General features: G+C 52.8%; 3 protein-coding genes across 3 annotated transcripts; 1 reads left to right on the top strand and 2 right to left on the bottom strand.

Moving 5' to 3' along the window:
- Positions 1–1,379: 1,379 nt before the first annotated feature.
- Positions 1,380–4,723, bottom strand: PG998_013873 (uncharacterized protein; the record flags this gene model as incomplete). Its single annotated transcript, XM_066880689.1, has 4 exons — positions 1,380–3,792; positions 3,893–4,099; positions 4,181–4,236; positions 4,262–4,723. The coding sequence occupies 4 exons, from the start codon at positions 4,721–4,723 to the stop codon at positions 1,380–1,382; spliced, it is 3,138 nt and encodes a 1,045-aa protein (XP_066724828.1).
- A 3,941-nt stretch (positions 4,724–8,664) lies between these two features.
- On the top strand, positions 8,665–9,241 carry PG998_013874 (uncharacterized protein; the record flags this gene model as incomplete). Its single annotated transcript, XM_066880690.1, has 2 exons — positions 8,665–8,788; positions 8,874–9,241. 2 exons carry the CDS (start codon positions 8,665–8,667, stop codon positions 9,239–9,241), a joined length of 492 nt encoding a protein of 163 aa, XP_066724829.1.
- A 3,926-nt stretch (positions 9,242–13,167) lies between these two features.
- PG998_013875 (cytidylyltransferase) lies at positions 13,168–14,751 on the bottom strand (the record flags this gene model as incomplete). The annotated part of the gene is given in 5 exon segments (XM_066880691.1): positions 13,168–13,311; positions 13,376–13,690; positions 13,708–13,777; positions 13,860–14,580; positions 14,601–14,751. The coding sequence occupies 5 exon segments, from the start codon at positions 14,749–14,751 to the stop codon at positions 13,168–13,170; spliced, it is 1,401 nt and encodes a 466-aa protein (XP_066724830.1).
- Between the last annotated feature and the right edge of the window lie 439 nt (positions 14,752–15,190).

Here is a 15,190-nt window from a genome sequence, read left to right on the forward strand (position 1 = left end):
GACATTTCCTATCCCGACGACACGCCAACAGTGGCTGCGATCGCGATCGTGATCGTGGCAGTATCCATGCTCGCTTCTTACACCGCATGTATGCTTGAGTCACATCGGCTGCGTCCAGCTCAGCAGGGTTCGTCATGGTTGGCCTAGCCGCCCTCGTCAGGATATGATCGGTCTCGGTCAGTCTGAGCACGATAAACTTTTGACGACATACTTCACCTAACCTGAAACCAAAAGGTCAGCCGCTGGTCCTAACCCCGTAGCATCGGGTCCATTGCTGATTGCCCCAGAGTGATTTCAAGAGCACGACAACTGACTACCTAATCAATTCCCAATTAACTTTCCCATCAAACGTCATGTCAGAGTCAAGTGTATCAGGCCTTAGTAATAGAGTCGGTCTACGCCCAAATGCCCTCTCCCACGTGGCTGGTTAAACGTCCCGCTCAACTTAAGACGCTTTCGGTGCCGCCTCAACCCACCGTCGTGTGAATTTTACTTTTCGGCGCTCAGGTGGAGAAATTGCAATGGCGCTTAATGGTCAGGATCAAAGATGAACGAACTCCTTTTCTTCTTGGTTGAATGAGAGAAATCAAAATCTCTAGTATCAAAACACACCACCGTATTTGTATGCAAACGTCCAGTTCGTAATCATATTTCCTCGTGAGAGCAGCTTCAGTTCCGTGCCTCGAAACAAAATGATGATGAAGCAAAGACCAAATAAATGAGCGAGAGTCTGACATTGAGAAGAAAGAGGAAACCAAGATAATCCCCCGAATAAAAAGTAAGAAATAAACACCAGGGAGAAAAAAGAATCAACCACCAGAAACGCCATCGCCAAGGACCTCTCCAATAGGCCTCCCCCATATGAAAAGAAGTTCCCACGCGCCGCCGCTGACCGATGCCTCCCCATCTTCGCCCTTCCAAGCCCAATGCAGAAAAATGCAGTACAGAAGTAAAGGGAAAGAACATGATGAAAGGAAATGTATCGTAGATCATACAGGCCGTGTATCGCCAATTCTCCCGCCCAGAAAGAAAAGGAAAATGTATAAGAAAAGGTCGGTGATTGAAACATGAAAGGGGAAGAAAAGGAAACAGACCGCTCGCTCGCTCGCTCCCATGCACCATTTTCCTCCAAAGGACCAATGCCACACGTACCCCAGTACCATGCATCTATATCTATCCAGCTGAGTTGTATTGCAAAGAAGAGAGGGTTTCGTTTTCGTTCGCGCACGCCGCAGAAAAGGATGAACTAGCTCGAAATCGACCAAGAAAGTAGTTGAAGAGACCGTCTCATAATACCAAAGAGTGACAAAAGATGGCAAGCAAACCGGCAATAGAAGCAAAAGAGTATCCAATGGTGGGCCCCGCGACGAATTAGATGTTTAGGCTCGAGTGGCAGCCTCTTCGAGTCGGCTGAGAACAGTGCAGCTGTCGACAAGCAATTTGCTCTTGCCGCCGATGGCTGCCTCTGCCTGCAGCCTGCGTCGGACCATGGCCACAACGGCGATGGCATCGTGCCGTTGGCCACGGAAGGCGAGGACATCTTCTGCTCGTGGAAGACCTGCAATTGTACGTAACCATGTCAACGCCGCCGCCTCGCTCTGTCGAACCTCCTTTGAGGCATTGATAGCATTCTCAGAAGCTCGAGTGTTTGGGTTGCTTGCGGTTGTAGGGGCAGACATCGCCGTTTTGTTCGTAGCACGGCTGTGTGGGTTGCCAAAGGCCCAGCAGATGAGGGCGTTGACATAGAGTGCCCATTGGTCTGAGATGTCGTTTTTGTTCCATTCCAAGTACGAAGGCATTGCCGAGTGGGGAGTTCTGGCCGAAGTCTGGCTGGGTGTGTACGATGCAGCGTTTCCATCATCGTGATTGAAATTATCGTTGTCGTCGTAATCATTACCATTATCCAGGAAGGCAACAAGGGCCTTCGCAGCAAATCTAGTTGCGGCAGCGGATTGCATGCTGCCATTCCAGGCCTTGAGCATGTTTTGGTGTTGTAAATAGTCTCTGGGGCCGGTGATCTTGCGGGCAAATAGCCAGGATTCGCCAGAGACTGCGAGAAGGTCATGTAGAGGGGTATAGTGAATGGCAAGGTACGTGTTGGCAGTAGGTGAATCGCCGAAGTAATGGGAGATGCGCCCAGTCACCGAGGGGTCGATCGTCTTTGAACGATCAAGGCCTGTAGGGTTGTCTGATCGAGGAAGGCGCAGAGCCTCCGAGGCGAGGTAGATGGCGTTATCCATTGGCGGGGCGGAAGCTAATTTCTCGACACTCACGGCGTGGTCCGAGAGAACACATGGTTCAGTATTCAGCCAGCCAGCAGCACCAATGGCCTCCCAATCCCCGGCAGACCGGGCGGTCCAGAGGTCTTTGCTAGCCGCAGTCAAGGGGATTGGAGGGCAGGGTGTATTAAAGCGATGTACGAGGGGCAGTTGGTGGTACATGGTGGTATGCACGTCCAGGACAAAGCACGCGGCAAGCATCCGGCGGCGAGCTTCCGCTTCGACCCATTCGACCCAGCGGTCTTCAGGGGTGGTGGCAGGAGTAGGTGAGCCAAACATGGGGTCTGGGACTTGAGGACTGGCGACCTGCAAGGGAGACGTTGAGTATGGGTGCCATTGCGAGACGGGAGAAAGAAGAACAAGACTGAAAAGATGATCCTGAAAAAGAGAGTATGTAACGGAATCAAAGATAGATATAGGAGAAGTCAGAGAACTCACTCTTGAGTATAGGTTCTGGAAGCGCTCCGAGGGTCGAACCGCTCCTTTCCTACCTCTGAACCGAGCAAAGAATTCGTGTAGGAGGATCGCTTGCATGATCTGAACGTTCCATTGCGGCGCCTGGGAGAGTTGTTTAGAACCCGGGGCCGAGGTGTTGGCACGACGTTGCGGAGCAGCACTTACACGTTTGACTTCTTGAGATACGATATCATGCAATATATAGCCATGGCTGCGATCATCCTTGCCGTCAAGAAACTGCGTGGCCACAGCGGCCATGGCACATCGCAGCACATCATTCGGCGCGGCTTCAAAACTCTGTCGGTGCACAAGTGGGAAAAGAACGTCGAAGCGCTTCCAGTATATGTCGAGGAACGCAGGGATTGCGTCCCGAGTCGGACGGGGCAAGGTAAGGGCCGTCAGGAAGGCCGGGCCATGGAGGATCCCCGAAAATGCCAAGTCCTTGTGGCGACTTACCATTGCCTGCGCGTCTGGAATTGCTGGAGCAAGGGTGACTAAAGATTCAGCCGAATGTACGGGTGACGACACGTTCGGTGGGGTCGGACTACGAACTGAAGTGAAATTTTGGTGGTGGGCTGTAGGGTCGTAGATGTCTTCGGGAAACGACGAAAGACTGGGGTCAATCACTTGACTATAGGGATGACTGTGAGGCGAAGGGAGCCAGGTAGGGCCAAATGGATGTGCCACGGGCATGTCGAAGGTATCGCCGGGGGAGACTGGTGTGTAGCCAAAGCTGCCTCCCATGGGCAAGTCCGAGTTGGGGGAATAGCCTCGGTAATGGCGGCCATTGCCGTCAGATGGGGTGGATATACCGCTGCCGGACCAAGGTGAAGAGTCGAAATGCAGGCCTGGTGGCACATCAAAGTTTGGGTGCTGCGTCGTCGATGGAAGTCCCTCCGTGACGATGTAGATAGGCGTGCGCGGGGCAGCGAAATCAGTAAATGGCGAGCCTGAAGGCATATGGGGGAGCAGAAGATTCGAGGACATAGGACCGGTCGCCTTGTCCTTGCTGTCCACCGGAGGATGGCGGATAACTTCCACGGTCACCACTGGAACCCTGGTGGCTGTGTGTCGTTGTATACGGTGTTGCGTATTCACTGGAGGGCATACTGGAGCTGGCATGACTTGTTGAAAAGCCATCCGGTGAGTTGACAGACGGTGCTCGGCTATCCTCTCCTCCTCTGCCACCTGTGCTTGTCGAGGCTCTGTCGCCTTCTTGCTCACTAAACACGATGTTAACTGATAATGTTTCAGGCAACAGGCCAGGGTTCTTCGGCATACTGTCTGGTCTGGTGGCGAGCAAGCAAATCAGCTCTGTGGAAAGCTCGGTCGCAGCCAGGATACCGACACGGGTGTCCAGGCGTCTGGTGGCTCAGTTGATGGCGTCTATTAGATGGCACTTAGCAAATTCCGTCTTGTCATGAAGAGGAGTCCAGTAAACCCACCTAAGGTGCTCGGCTCGTGTGAAAGTCTGATATCTCGTCAGATTGAATTGCCCAAACTAGGAGGCGAGAAGTGGTACTCACCTTTGGAGGTTTACAAATCTCGCAGACATGAACTGGCACCCCCTTCTTTGCCCTGCTTACACGGCCAGTGATCGGGGTCAACTTTACCGGTGGTTCTGGTTGGGCCGACATGGGTCGGTTTGGTTGACTCGATCCTCCAGCGGCGCCAGAACCCGGGCCACCGTATCCACGATGCATTGAATTCATATCCTCCACGCCGGAGCTGCTGGCTTCGGCGACCGGAATAGGCCGTGAGGTCAAAACTGGCGATGACGATGAAGAGGATGCAGCGGTATTAGGCAGGGTGAAGAGACCTGGAGTCGGTGGTCTTCTGGTAGAGTCTGGAGGTTGTCGTTGGTCCTGTTCCTTGGTGTTTGCGTAGGCTGAGGCCGAATATATGTCTCGACTCCGGTTTGTAGAGGATGGGGAGTCCTTAGTATTAATATGTCCGAGTGGTTGATCGTCATCACTACTAGTGTCCATTATGAATTTAAGGCTGGCTCTCTCTCCCCGTCTAGCCATAGCTGCAGATTTGATATGGAAGCAGTTTACCCAAGTTAGTAATCGGCTGCTGACACAGCCCGCTCTTTCTACAACCTCTTCGATAAATTAAGAAGGGGATGAAAATAACCGTTAACAAGAAAGGGTAAGATTTCGGTTACAAGGGTACCGACTGGTACAGGAGACTTCGCAGTAGGTATCTCAGCCTTCCAGTCGGATGGTGACAAAGGTAGGTTGTAAGTATGGGGTGAGAACGAGTCCGTGTTGAGTTGAGATGTACCTGAACGGGACAGTCTTAGGAGGGCTAAGCCGCCAAAATTACTATATTGAGACGCGTCAAAGGGCCAAGTAGGCGCGGGTAACGGGGAAAGAAAGTTGAAGCAGGATACAAAAGAGGCAGAAGCAGGAAAGTTGTCATCCTCGACTAGACGTTATCACCCACATCCTCGATGGGCATGGCATAGAAGATACCCCTGTCAGCTGGAACATGGGTGGTGCGAACTCGAACTGCAAGTAATCCTTCCAACCACTGTGGCTCATTTCGCAGGTGCTATTTACGGGGGTACAAGTGCATGGCGGTCGTGTGTCGTCTCTTTCGGGAAACCTGTACCAGACGCCTGTACTCAGACCTTCTTGACTTTCTTAGTTCCTCTATCGAGTACTTTTGGGCCATGAAGTAAATTTCTCCACAGCAAACAGTGGCAGGGAGCAGCCCACTCGAGGTTGGACAGAAAGAAACGTCCAACCCGGCGGACTGGGTTTGGTACCATTTTTAGAAGAAGACTATTGTATAACAGAGGCACTAGCCTGAAAAGGTATACAAATTCAGATAATTGGCCTGCGACGACGCCCTGACAGCAGGACAGAGACCAACTTCATATTTGTCAAGTGCCCGCGTAGGAAAAAGGGTGTGAGAGAGGGAAACTCATAGGCTGACGGACCCGAAAGGCACCCTGATGCCTCGAGACTTGGTTGCCTTGGAGCCCCCGTGGCCTGATTGACGACAGAGTATCCGTACGCGAAATGGAGAACCGGCCACCGCTGCAGGCCGTCTTACAGACAGCAGAAGGCGCAGCTAGCGCCTGGGCAAGCACCCAAACCCCCTTGTCAGCCGGGGGTCGCCCAGAGAGAGAACGGGTTGCTTATTGCCGGTCTGCACAGCCAGCAAAAAAGACAGATTGGTTGCAGGCTAACGGGCAGCTGGATAGGTTGGTGATCCTTTTTGTCTCTCGGCTACTATGAGCTGCATATGTCTGGAGAGATCTCCCGTAGCCAGATCCGACACAAGGGCGATGAAGGAATGGTGGTGGTAGCGACCGCCATGCTTGTCGCGACAGATGTGACAAGCCTTAGACGGTAGCAGCGAAGAGAGAGCGGGCGCAAATGCAGCACATAACACACATGTTGGAATAAGCCCCTGTATTGTGAGCAGCCAAAGAGACAGGAAGATAGGGTGCGCTTGGTCGAAAAGTCGAGTGAGATTACAGGCAGCGATTCCGGGCAAATCAGAATGCTGAGTGCTTCTTGATGACACAAGACTGTGCCGTTCTGAGAAGACTGCGCTGTCTTGGAAGAGCGGAGAATGTCAGCATGGAGATTGCATCGTGGTCGACCAGCTCTCATTGGGGACGAAGGAGAGCAAGGGAAATTGAGCTGATTCGACCCGTCCCAGAGGCCCCAAAGGCCCCAGAGGCCCCGCCGCATTGCCAACCTTGTAGGGCGGAAAAGCGACCGAGTTGTGATGTGTAGGCAGGCAAGCGGCTAGGGGCCAAGGGGACGCTTCTTCCCGTCGCTTTGTGCGTCTATCGCTTCGAGGCCAGCCAAGATCCTTTGGTTGCTGCACATACGTAACATACATACATGCTGTCGCAGCTTGAGAGACATGATTTGGTCCAACTGCCAAGTACGGCCCGCATTGCTGGTATACGGCGACAAGGGGGCCCTTGGCATGGCCAGGGGTCAGTTCTCTGGAATCGGCAAAGCGGGAGGGTGTGTTGGAGAACGGTTGTGTGTGTGTGTGTGTGTGTGTCCCGGTGTGGTGGGTGTGGGTGGGTGGCTCTGGGCGTGGAGGGGCTTAGACAGCATTCCGACAACGTCATTGGATACACAACTGCGACCAAACAACTATTTTTATACATGTATTTAGGTCGTCCAATTAGGAAGGCAGTAAGAAAAGTGAGATTATTGTGGTACACCCGAGATGGGATAACATGGGAAGCACTGCAGTCAGTCTCCCTGCCGCCATTGACCGAACCTGGGTTGAAGATGTCTGAAGCACGACATCGATATCGACGTGGAGAATAGGATGTAGGGAAGGAGATAGAGTTATCCAAGAAAGGCCAAGCTTCTGGCAAGGAAGACGACTAGGATCCCCAAGGAGCCTATCGCGGCAGTTAGGCGCCATTAGCCGCGCAACCGAGTCTTCTGGGGGTTGGGGGCGGAACTGAAGCCTGGCAGAGACATCAGCGGGTTGAATTCACCAGTAGCAAGGACATAGAAATTGATCCGATTCGGCAAACCCAGCGTTGGAGTAGGTACATGAAGCTGGGTAACAGGCCTACGTACATAGTCAATCTGGCACTACATACCGCTATCAGATGCAGCTCTTGACAGCTCATTGGGGGCTAAAAGGGAAGGGGGGCGAGGAAGGAGGATGTGGGAAACGACGAATACTCTCCATACTCTCGTGGGTATCCGGCGTCGTTGTCGTACAACAGCAGGGCCTGCATACAAGGCGACTAGCTCGCTGCGTGGAACAAATGGAAGAATGCTGCGCGCACCACATGGCCACCGGCAATGTCAGATTCCGTCCTATATCTTGTATTTCGACAATAGGAAACCCCGAATGAAACGAAACGCAAACAGTGTCTCTTGATCAACTTGCCGGTCTATAATTACGAATGGCTTGTTCGCGCCGAATGTACTGTACATGCATCACACTATCCTGATGCATCAGACCTCTCTCTGGGTGCTGCACTATTGTTTTCCTGCATTCGGAAGCCTCGATCAATTTGCCCCGCCACAACCCAGGTGCCAGGCGCTTAGGATTTTATTAATAGTCTTGGACAACAAACACTTCGCTATGCACTTTCTTCCCATGCACACATTCATACAACCACTCGTTCACGTATCCCGAAACCCCTTTCCCATCGAGGCTTGGAGTCAATATTCAAGCTCAACGCTGCGGTCATCGAGTGTCTTACTTGGCTCTGTGCTGACACGTCTCTGCTTCTGGGTTGCATACTTGCCTCCATAGCAAGCGCGTATCTGGTATTTGGTGATGCAAGTGGCATCAGATTAGGCGCCCATTGTCTCACGCACCACCGGGATGTGCCCGTGGAAGTAGGCAGGTAGGTACATGCAGTCATGTCTCGTTCGCTACTCAGCCTTCAACCTGTTTCTTTCTTCCTGGGTTGGCTTTCCGTCTGACCCCATCCGTTTCCGTCTATCCCTCACTCGCTCTCCATCCACCCGTTCATCCATGAAGCCATGTGGCCTGCCAAGCGGCACTTGACCACCGCCCCCCTATGATCCAGAGTACATACTCCATCTTTTCCGTGGGTGTCGCTGTCTAGCGTCCAACCCACGCCCTACGGTTCCTGGCGTGCCTCTTCGACTCTACGCTCTGCATCCTCGTCTTCGCTCCATCCGGATGTCGCAAGCTGCCCAGCTCGCCTTGGGGGCTTCCGCCCCAAGTCTCCATTGCGGGCTTGAACCGATTCTACTACTGTAGCGCAGCCCTCCCGTCCCGTTCTCCAGTGCGGCAGCATCCCTTGCGCGAACCAGGCTGTGGGGACTGGCGATGAACCGTTGGCTCTTGTGCTGACTGCTTGCCTCATGCGCCCGCAACAACATGTACCACCCACAAACCAGCCCTGGCTTAGCCCACCTCCTCAGGCGAGAGCATTTTGCCTCAGCATATCATGGCTCCCATTCGGTCCGATAGCCATGTGCGAAGTGGTCTCATTATAAAGTTTGTGTTGCCATCGGGGATCCAGGCTGGCTATGCTGCCGGTGCTGAAGAGGTTGGCTTTGCACTTTACAAACGTATCTGAGCTCACAAAATGTTTGTTCTGCTCGCTGCAATGAGCGAGCTATTTACGGCACTGCAAGGTGAGGACCTTGGTTATAGGAAGCCTCCGTGGCGGAGCTCTACTGATGGGGACCTTACGAAAAGAGTGCTGCTCTGCATCCTTCCCCCAAACATTGCGTGCCATTGATGGCGACATCGACAGCGTAGCCCATCGGGCCAAGCACTGCCGTCCCGTGTCAAGGGGCAATGCTTTTTGGTATCCAGCACCTGTCATTCAGGCGCAAGACCAAGACACCTTCAAGTGGCAGGGTCAGCATTATGCCGTCCATACATCGGTGCTCCATCGAGACCTTGTCCAAGCTGGCGAGGCCGAACATGCCATTCTCCACCAGGAGCAGGGTGATTGCAGTTGTTGCAACGGGAAGATCCTACCTGCCACGTGGGAAGAATTTGCCACGAGCCGCTAGCAGATCCAGGCAAGTGACTGGTGTCTGATACTCTGTCCAATGCGCTCTCGATGACATGGGTGCAATAGCAGTGGCATGCTGCATTCGCTCCAGGTAGCGCGGCTGGGTGGTCAGCCCAAGGAGTTTGGCACCGAATCTTATTCCTCAATTGGGTGAGATCGTTAAGCCTGAAACCCCATTTCTGCAGGAGTGGCCAGGCATGCAGGTGGTGAGTGCCTTGCTCATCGGTTCCGGCCAACGGGTCCGTTGTGGCCAGCTTGTTTGACATACTCGTTGAGCCAGAATCTACCATCCTCTTGATACAGATGTTCAGGGGTAGTCTCCGTTCGGAGACCAATATACCAATCAATCATGATGGTTTCATTTCCGATGGAGTGCGCCTAGATGATGACCAAACCATGGACACTGCTGTGTTGCAGCTTACCGGCATTACTAGATTGCCATGTCACCTGAGGTGCACGTCATCCCCATCTGGATGTGTCCTGAAAGTCTTTTATCGAAAAGCGTACCTGTAGATGAATGTTATTTGCCTGGTGGTGGTCAATGGTGGGTTTCGCGATATGCAAGCCCAGGGTCGAAGTGCTTGCGTGACCCTGAAGCAGGCACATGCATGATCCTGTCGAGTATTGAGGTAAGGGTTTCTTGCCTCAGGCAATATTACTGGACATCACTGAGCCAAGCGACAGATAAAGGTATTATCTGCTTCATGACACAGGGATGGGACAGCTCCAACGGTAGCATGGGGGCAGTCTCCATGCCATGTTACATGTAGCAGTTAAATTGCCGCCACAAACGCCGCTTACGATCTTTGCACCTCTCTCCTTTGCCGCAACACGCGTGCGCTTCGTGTTCCTACCCAGCCAATGTCTGCAACCAGCTCCTACTGATTAAAAGTCACGTCATGCTTATGCCGACCTTCCTGTCAAGGAAATTATGGCCGACTACCGATCCTTTCTGTGTAAAGTGCGCGTTGTTCTGGCCCTACAGAGAACACATACCGAGCAACCCGAATCTGCCCTGGTGGCATACATGGTGATATATTGATCTTCGGTGGATATATTTTCCAAAGGTCGGGATAAACTACCTTATCATCGCGACTTTGGATACGTTGCACTACGAACATGTGTGAGTAGGACTGTCATAAGCCCATTACCGAGAGGAGGAAATAGACATACTAGGACGAAGCTTTCCCCGTCGAGGGGAAAGCGCAATATAGTCGAAGCAGGGATGATGATGGTCCTCTTGGAATCTATATCGATGCCACCAAAAAGCCTCTTTGGGATGAGACCACCGCGTGGGACGAATCCTTACAGAGCCTGCGTGACCGGATCTCTGTTTTACACGTCAGCTTACCGATGGCATTCTGTTGTTAAGACCATGCGTGCAAGCCTGGCTTTGTTCCCCAAACAACGAGGAGAGCTTGCTTCTATACGGACCGTGAACGTCAGATGCAGTGCTAGTCGCGTACTCATTGGTTCAACTTAAACAACAGTAAAAGTCCTTTGTGGCCCTTGCCTTCTGGACTTCAGGATGTAACTCTCATCAGGCTCCGGCACGATGTGCATCACCCCGAAATCGTAGAACTAGATTCAAGCCCATCTCCGAACTGCCTCATTAACCCCCCTCCTGCGCTTGCTCAGGATGTACCGCGGTGAAACTGCAGAGCAAAAGAGATGAAGGGTCAGTCCCCAGAAAATCCTTCCGGGTGCTGCGTCAAGGTCTATGCCCATATGCAACAAACCCTCGTATAATCCTTCTGGCCCTGACCTTAGCTCGTCTGCTTTCCATGTCTACGCAGGATGCTGCCGCGCATAGGCTAGTACCCCAGAGGTCTTCGGACTGGCCCTTCTGTGCGATACATCCTCACCTGCGGGTGCCCAGAACACTCTAGAGCCGTGTAGCCTCTGTCCCCTTTAACAGCTGAGCAAGAGACAGGCCAAGTTAAAGGTAGCTACATTCGTCGATGGAGAAAAAGAGGCATGCCAGTTCAAGTTCAGCCCACATGTTCCATGCGAGAGCAGCCTGCACTTTCAGCGTGAGCGACACCTGTAGCATGCTGCTTATAGCCGCGATCCACGATTCGCCGTCTCAGGAACGCACGTGGTTCCATGTGAAGCATGCAACCCGCCCCCCTTACCCCTGAGCACGGGTAGGGTGTAAGCTACATGGCTTTCTCAGCATCTCACCGGCCCGAGGTCAGTTTCGGAGGGCGAAGACTACACACTTAGCCAGTCAACCGAGTCCAGCGCGTTTCCTACCCTTGCTCCCACCCTTACTCCGTGCCCCTGCGTAGATGCTTAGGTAGTTGTCTCGGATTCTTCCTGAACCTATCACGCAAACCGCAGTAGGATGCCAACTAGCCCTTTTCCCTGTGTGATTGCGCGAGAATACCAAAGCTAGGGTTCTTACATACACCGAACTTGCCGTATGCCTCTTTTGGGGTGATGGATGTGTGATTGAGAACGAGAGGGCACGCCGCCATCCTGCGTGTCTAAACATAACTGCCGGTATGACCCCGGCAGCGACATACAAAAGACATCTCCTCTGCTATAACGACGTCAGGGCTATACACAACAATGCCGTACTTGAAGTACTCTACTCAGCTAACGGTGCTCCTTTGCTTGGGCTCTGCGGCTGTTTTTGCCTTTGGATTTGTGGCAGAAAAGACTATCTCTGCGTTTACCTGCTCTCCTGCCCCCTTCGAAAGGCAAACCGGCCATGGTATTGCCCAAGCCTAATTACTAACTTACGCACATCCACTCCACGCCCCTAGAAGTAGATCCTATTTCCTAAGGGTTTCAGGTCGAATTGATACGACTTTCCCTTGACCGGCTTGGTATAGTCTAGCGGTAGTGTTCTTGCAAGTATTATAATTAAAGGCAAGAGGGTTCGATTTCCTCTGCGGTCAATCTCTCCCTCTCTTTCTCTCCCCCGCCCCCTTTTCTCCTTTTTCGCTTTCGCCCAGTTAAGAGGGCTGTTTGCCTGAATTCTTCGAACAGCAATTTCCAGCACATCATCCTTTCAAACCCTACACATGCCTTGATATTGAGCTAGGCTCATGCTCGCGGGTCATATTCTCGAGTAGAGAAAGAAAAAGTTGGAAGGGGGTAATAAAATTGTTCCACATCGAGTCATTCTTCAACGAAGCTTACTTGAGTATCCCACTTTGCATAAGATAGAAGATTGCTCCTTACATCATAGCACTACCTCCCGGTATGATTGAATGTATATGCCTGCCAGAAAGAACTCAGCGACGTCGGGCACCTGGAATCGCTGTTCCTGATTGCCCCTGTAATCCAGGGGCAAATACACCCCCACGTACCGCTATCATTTCTACACGATAGAAGTCCCTGGTTTACACGCGGGCTTCTCGTATGAGTATTATCTAGGACAAGCCGCTTCAAAGCACGCGCACATGATATTACGGACAGCCCCATTTAATTCTCTTTTACTTCTAAACCAGGCTGTCCTGAAGCTACCCCCGGGACATACAGTGTTCAGCTTACCATAGGAGCAACGGAAGTTGACCTCCTTTCCAAGGATTTGCAACCCAAGACCAACACAGTAGCTAGCTATGCATGTCATACCTATCGCACGGACGCGAGGCGAACTGAGGAACCCATGCGGTAGCTTATAGAGCACATTATCGGTATTCAGACAAAGGGGACCACACAGATGACATGATAACTAACATGTGATTTGTTACGTTTGTAAGCTACCAAGTCAAGTCTCGTGCGCGCATCTGGTAAGCTATTCTGCGAGGCCCCCATCATTACTTGCGTACCCAATAAAACGCCATGTCTGTCTCAAGATGATAATCTTCACGTTTTGTTTATCCGTCGCCCCCGTCTTCCGCGTAGCGATACTGCTCTTTGGTAGTGGCGTAAAACTTCCTTGTGCTCGCAGCGTCCCCTGCCGCCCATCTTCTATGATGTCGACGCCGCGGTGGTGGTGGCTGCTTGCCGACCGCGGTTAGTCGACTTACTGTCGCTTTCCTCGGACTCATCATCACTTGGCGACCGGCTAGGCGGCCGGCTGTTGTCGCCCACATTCCGTCGGTTCTTGGTCATCTGCAGAGAAGTTTCTTTAGTTAAACCATAATAAGTAATGTCAAGCATATACGAGAAAGCTTACCCAAGATCTAACGCCACCAATCAGGCCCAACGTGTACCCGCTAATGAACTCGCTGGAGTTTCCTCGCTCTCCAGTAGCCCCAGGAGTAGTGGGCGACCTAGCAGCATTGGCCATGGTAGCAGCCTCGCGCAGCGTCATGTCGCCAGCAGGGGCGCCCGGGGTAGTGGGGATTCGGTGCCCCGGGGCTGGGCTTTGAGGTCGGCTAGCAGGCCAGAACTGACGCAGTTCCTTGCTCAGCTCCTGGCCCGTGGTTGTCCAGTTGGTCCGGATGTTATTACGGAGGTCTTGGACGTGGCGCTTCATGTCCAACTCATTCTTTTAAGCCAGCTAACGTTGAGTTCTTGGCGCGAGGTACCGCGCTTGAACTGACGCGCAATGTACTTCTCATAATCACGCACGATCCTATCGATGCATATACTTGGTCAGCAACCGCAATGCGGACAGAAGGAAGCGAATGGGAACCAGAAGTTTGAAGCCGACTTACTTTGTGATAATACCCGTTGTGCTCACACCCTCAGTACGTTGGGTAACCAAGAACTTTCCTTGCTCCTTAATGGGTTTATAGATGTCATCACCCTCGTCCGCACCATAAGGAAGATCGTCATGGGCGACGTAATCAATCTGGTGCTTCTCAAGAAAGTCGGGGGTGACGATCCAGGGGCAGTTCTCAACCACTTCGTCCACCCACTTGCAGTGGCGGACAGTCTCGGCGCGTTCCATACCCGAAAGCACTGTCAAGCCCTTGCGCTTATGGGTCTCCTCGTCGCCTGTAACACCCACGAGCAAGTATACATCAGGGAAAGCCTTTTTGGCCTGCTCAAGCTGGCGCATGTGACCAAGATGGAAAAGATCGAATACACCATCCGCGTAGACTCTTACGGGCCGGCCTGCAGGCGGGTCGTTGGTTTTGTATCCCACGGGGTGTGTCAATTTGCCAATCGGAGGTGGCGCCATGGTATCATCGGGGTCCTCGTTCTCGTCGCTGTTCAGGTGCATATCCTTGAGCGCTGTGGGCTTCTTGCTCTTCCGGGTAACACGGTCGGCGATATCAACGCTGGCCTCGGTGGTGTCACTGGGCTCACCGGGGTCAACCGGGGCGCGGTCAGCATTGACAGACGCCGTAGATGATTGCGGGCCCGAGTTTCGGTCCGAATTGGCGCGCTGTCGCTTGCTGGGGGGTTTGCGCCGTTGGAAGCAGAGTCGGTCTTGCGGTGGGTCAGCCTACCGGATTCCGGGGCAGTAGTGTCGCCATCCTCGCCGGAGGCATCCCGAGACGAGGGCTGGAGAAGTGGGTTTTCGTCCATTATGGCGGTCGAAGCAGCGGTTGTCGGGCGCTTACGCTTGCCTCCATGCGAAGAAGCGGATGGCGAAGACATGGTGGGAATATGAATACACACACAGGCGATTAGCGGATATTGTAGCCCAGTGCAATCACTGTCAAGGCTGGAGTTTGCGGATGGAAGTGACGCAGTGTCGTGCTCCACGTGCTTCCCTGTGTTCCTTGATTTGACGAGGAAGGAACTATCAGTAAGTGGCAGAGGTATGACACAAGGTGGCGGTTGTTCGATACGTGTTTCCAATCCCAAGAGGCTGCTGGGAGTAAATCAAGGATGGCAGGCAAGCAGTGAAAGCTGGAGGTCGGATCGAGTTTGGAAGTGTCCAGTTGCCTTCGTTTGCTGGAAGGTAAGGTGCAGAGTGTTCTAATGGATCGCCGGGGCGAGGGGAGGGGGTGGTGTTCGATGGGTTCTTGATTGTCGTGCAACGTAAGATGTTGCTGCAGGGTCAATAAGTAGGTATGACACGGAAAGGTTTCTG

The sequence above is a fragment of the Apiospora kogelbergensis genome (assembly GCF_038363985.1).
Source record: "Apiospora kogelbergensis strain CBS 113332 chromosome Unknown utg000009l_segment0_segment0, whole genome shotgun sequence".
NCBI lineage: Eukaryota > Fungi > Ascomycota > Sordariomycetes > Amphisphaeriales > Apiosporaceae > Apiospora > Apiospora kogelbergensis.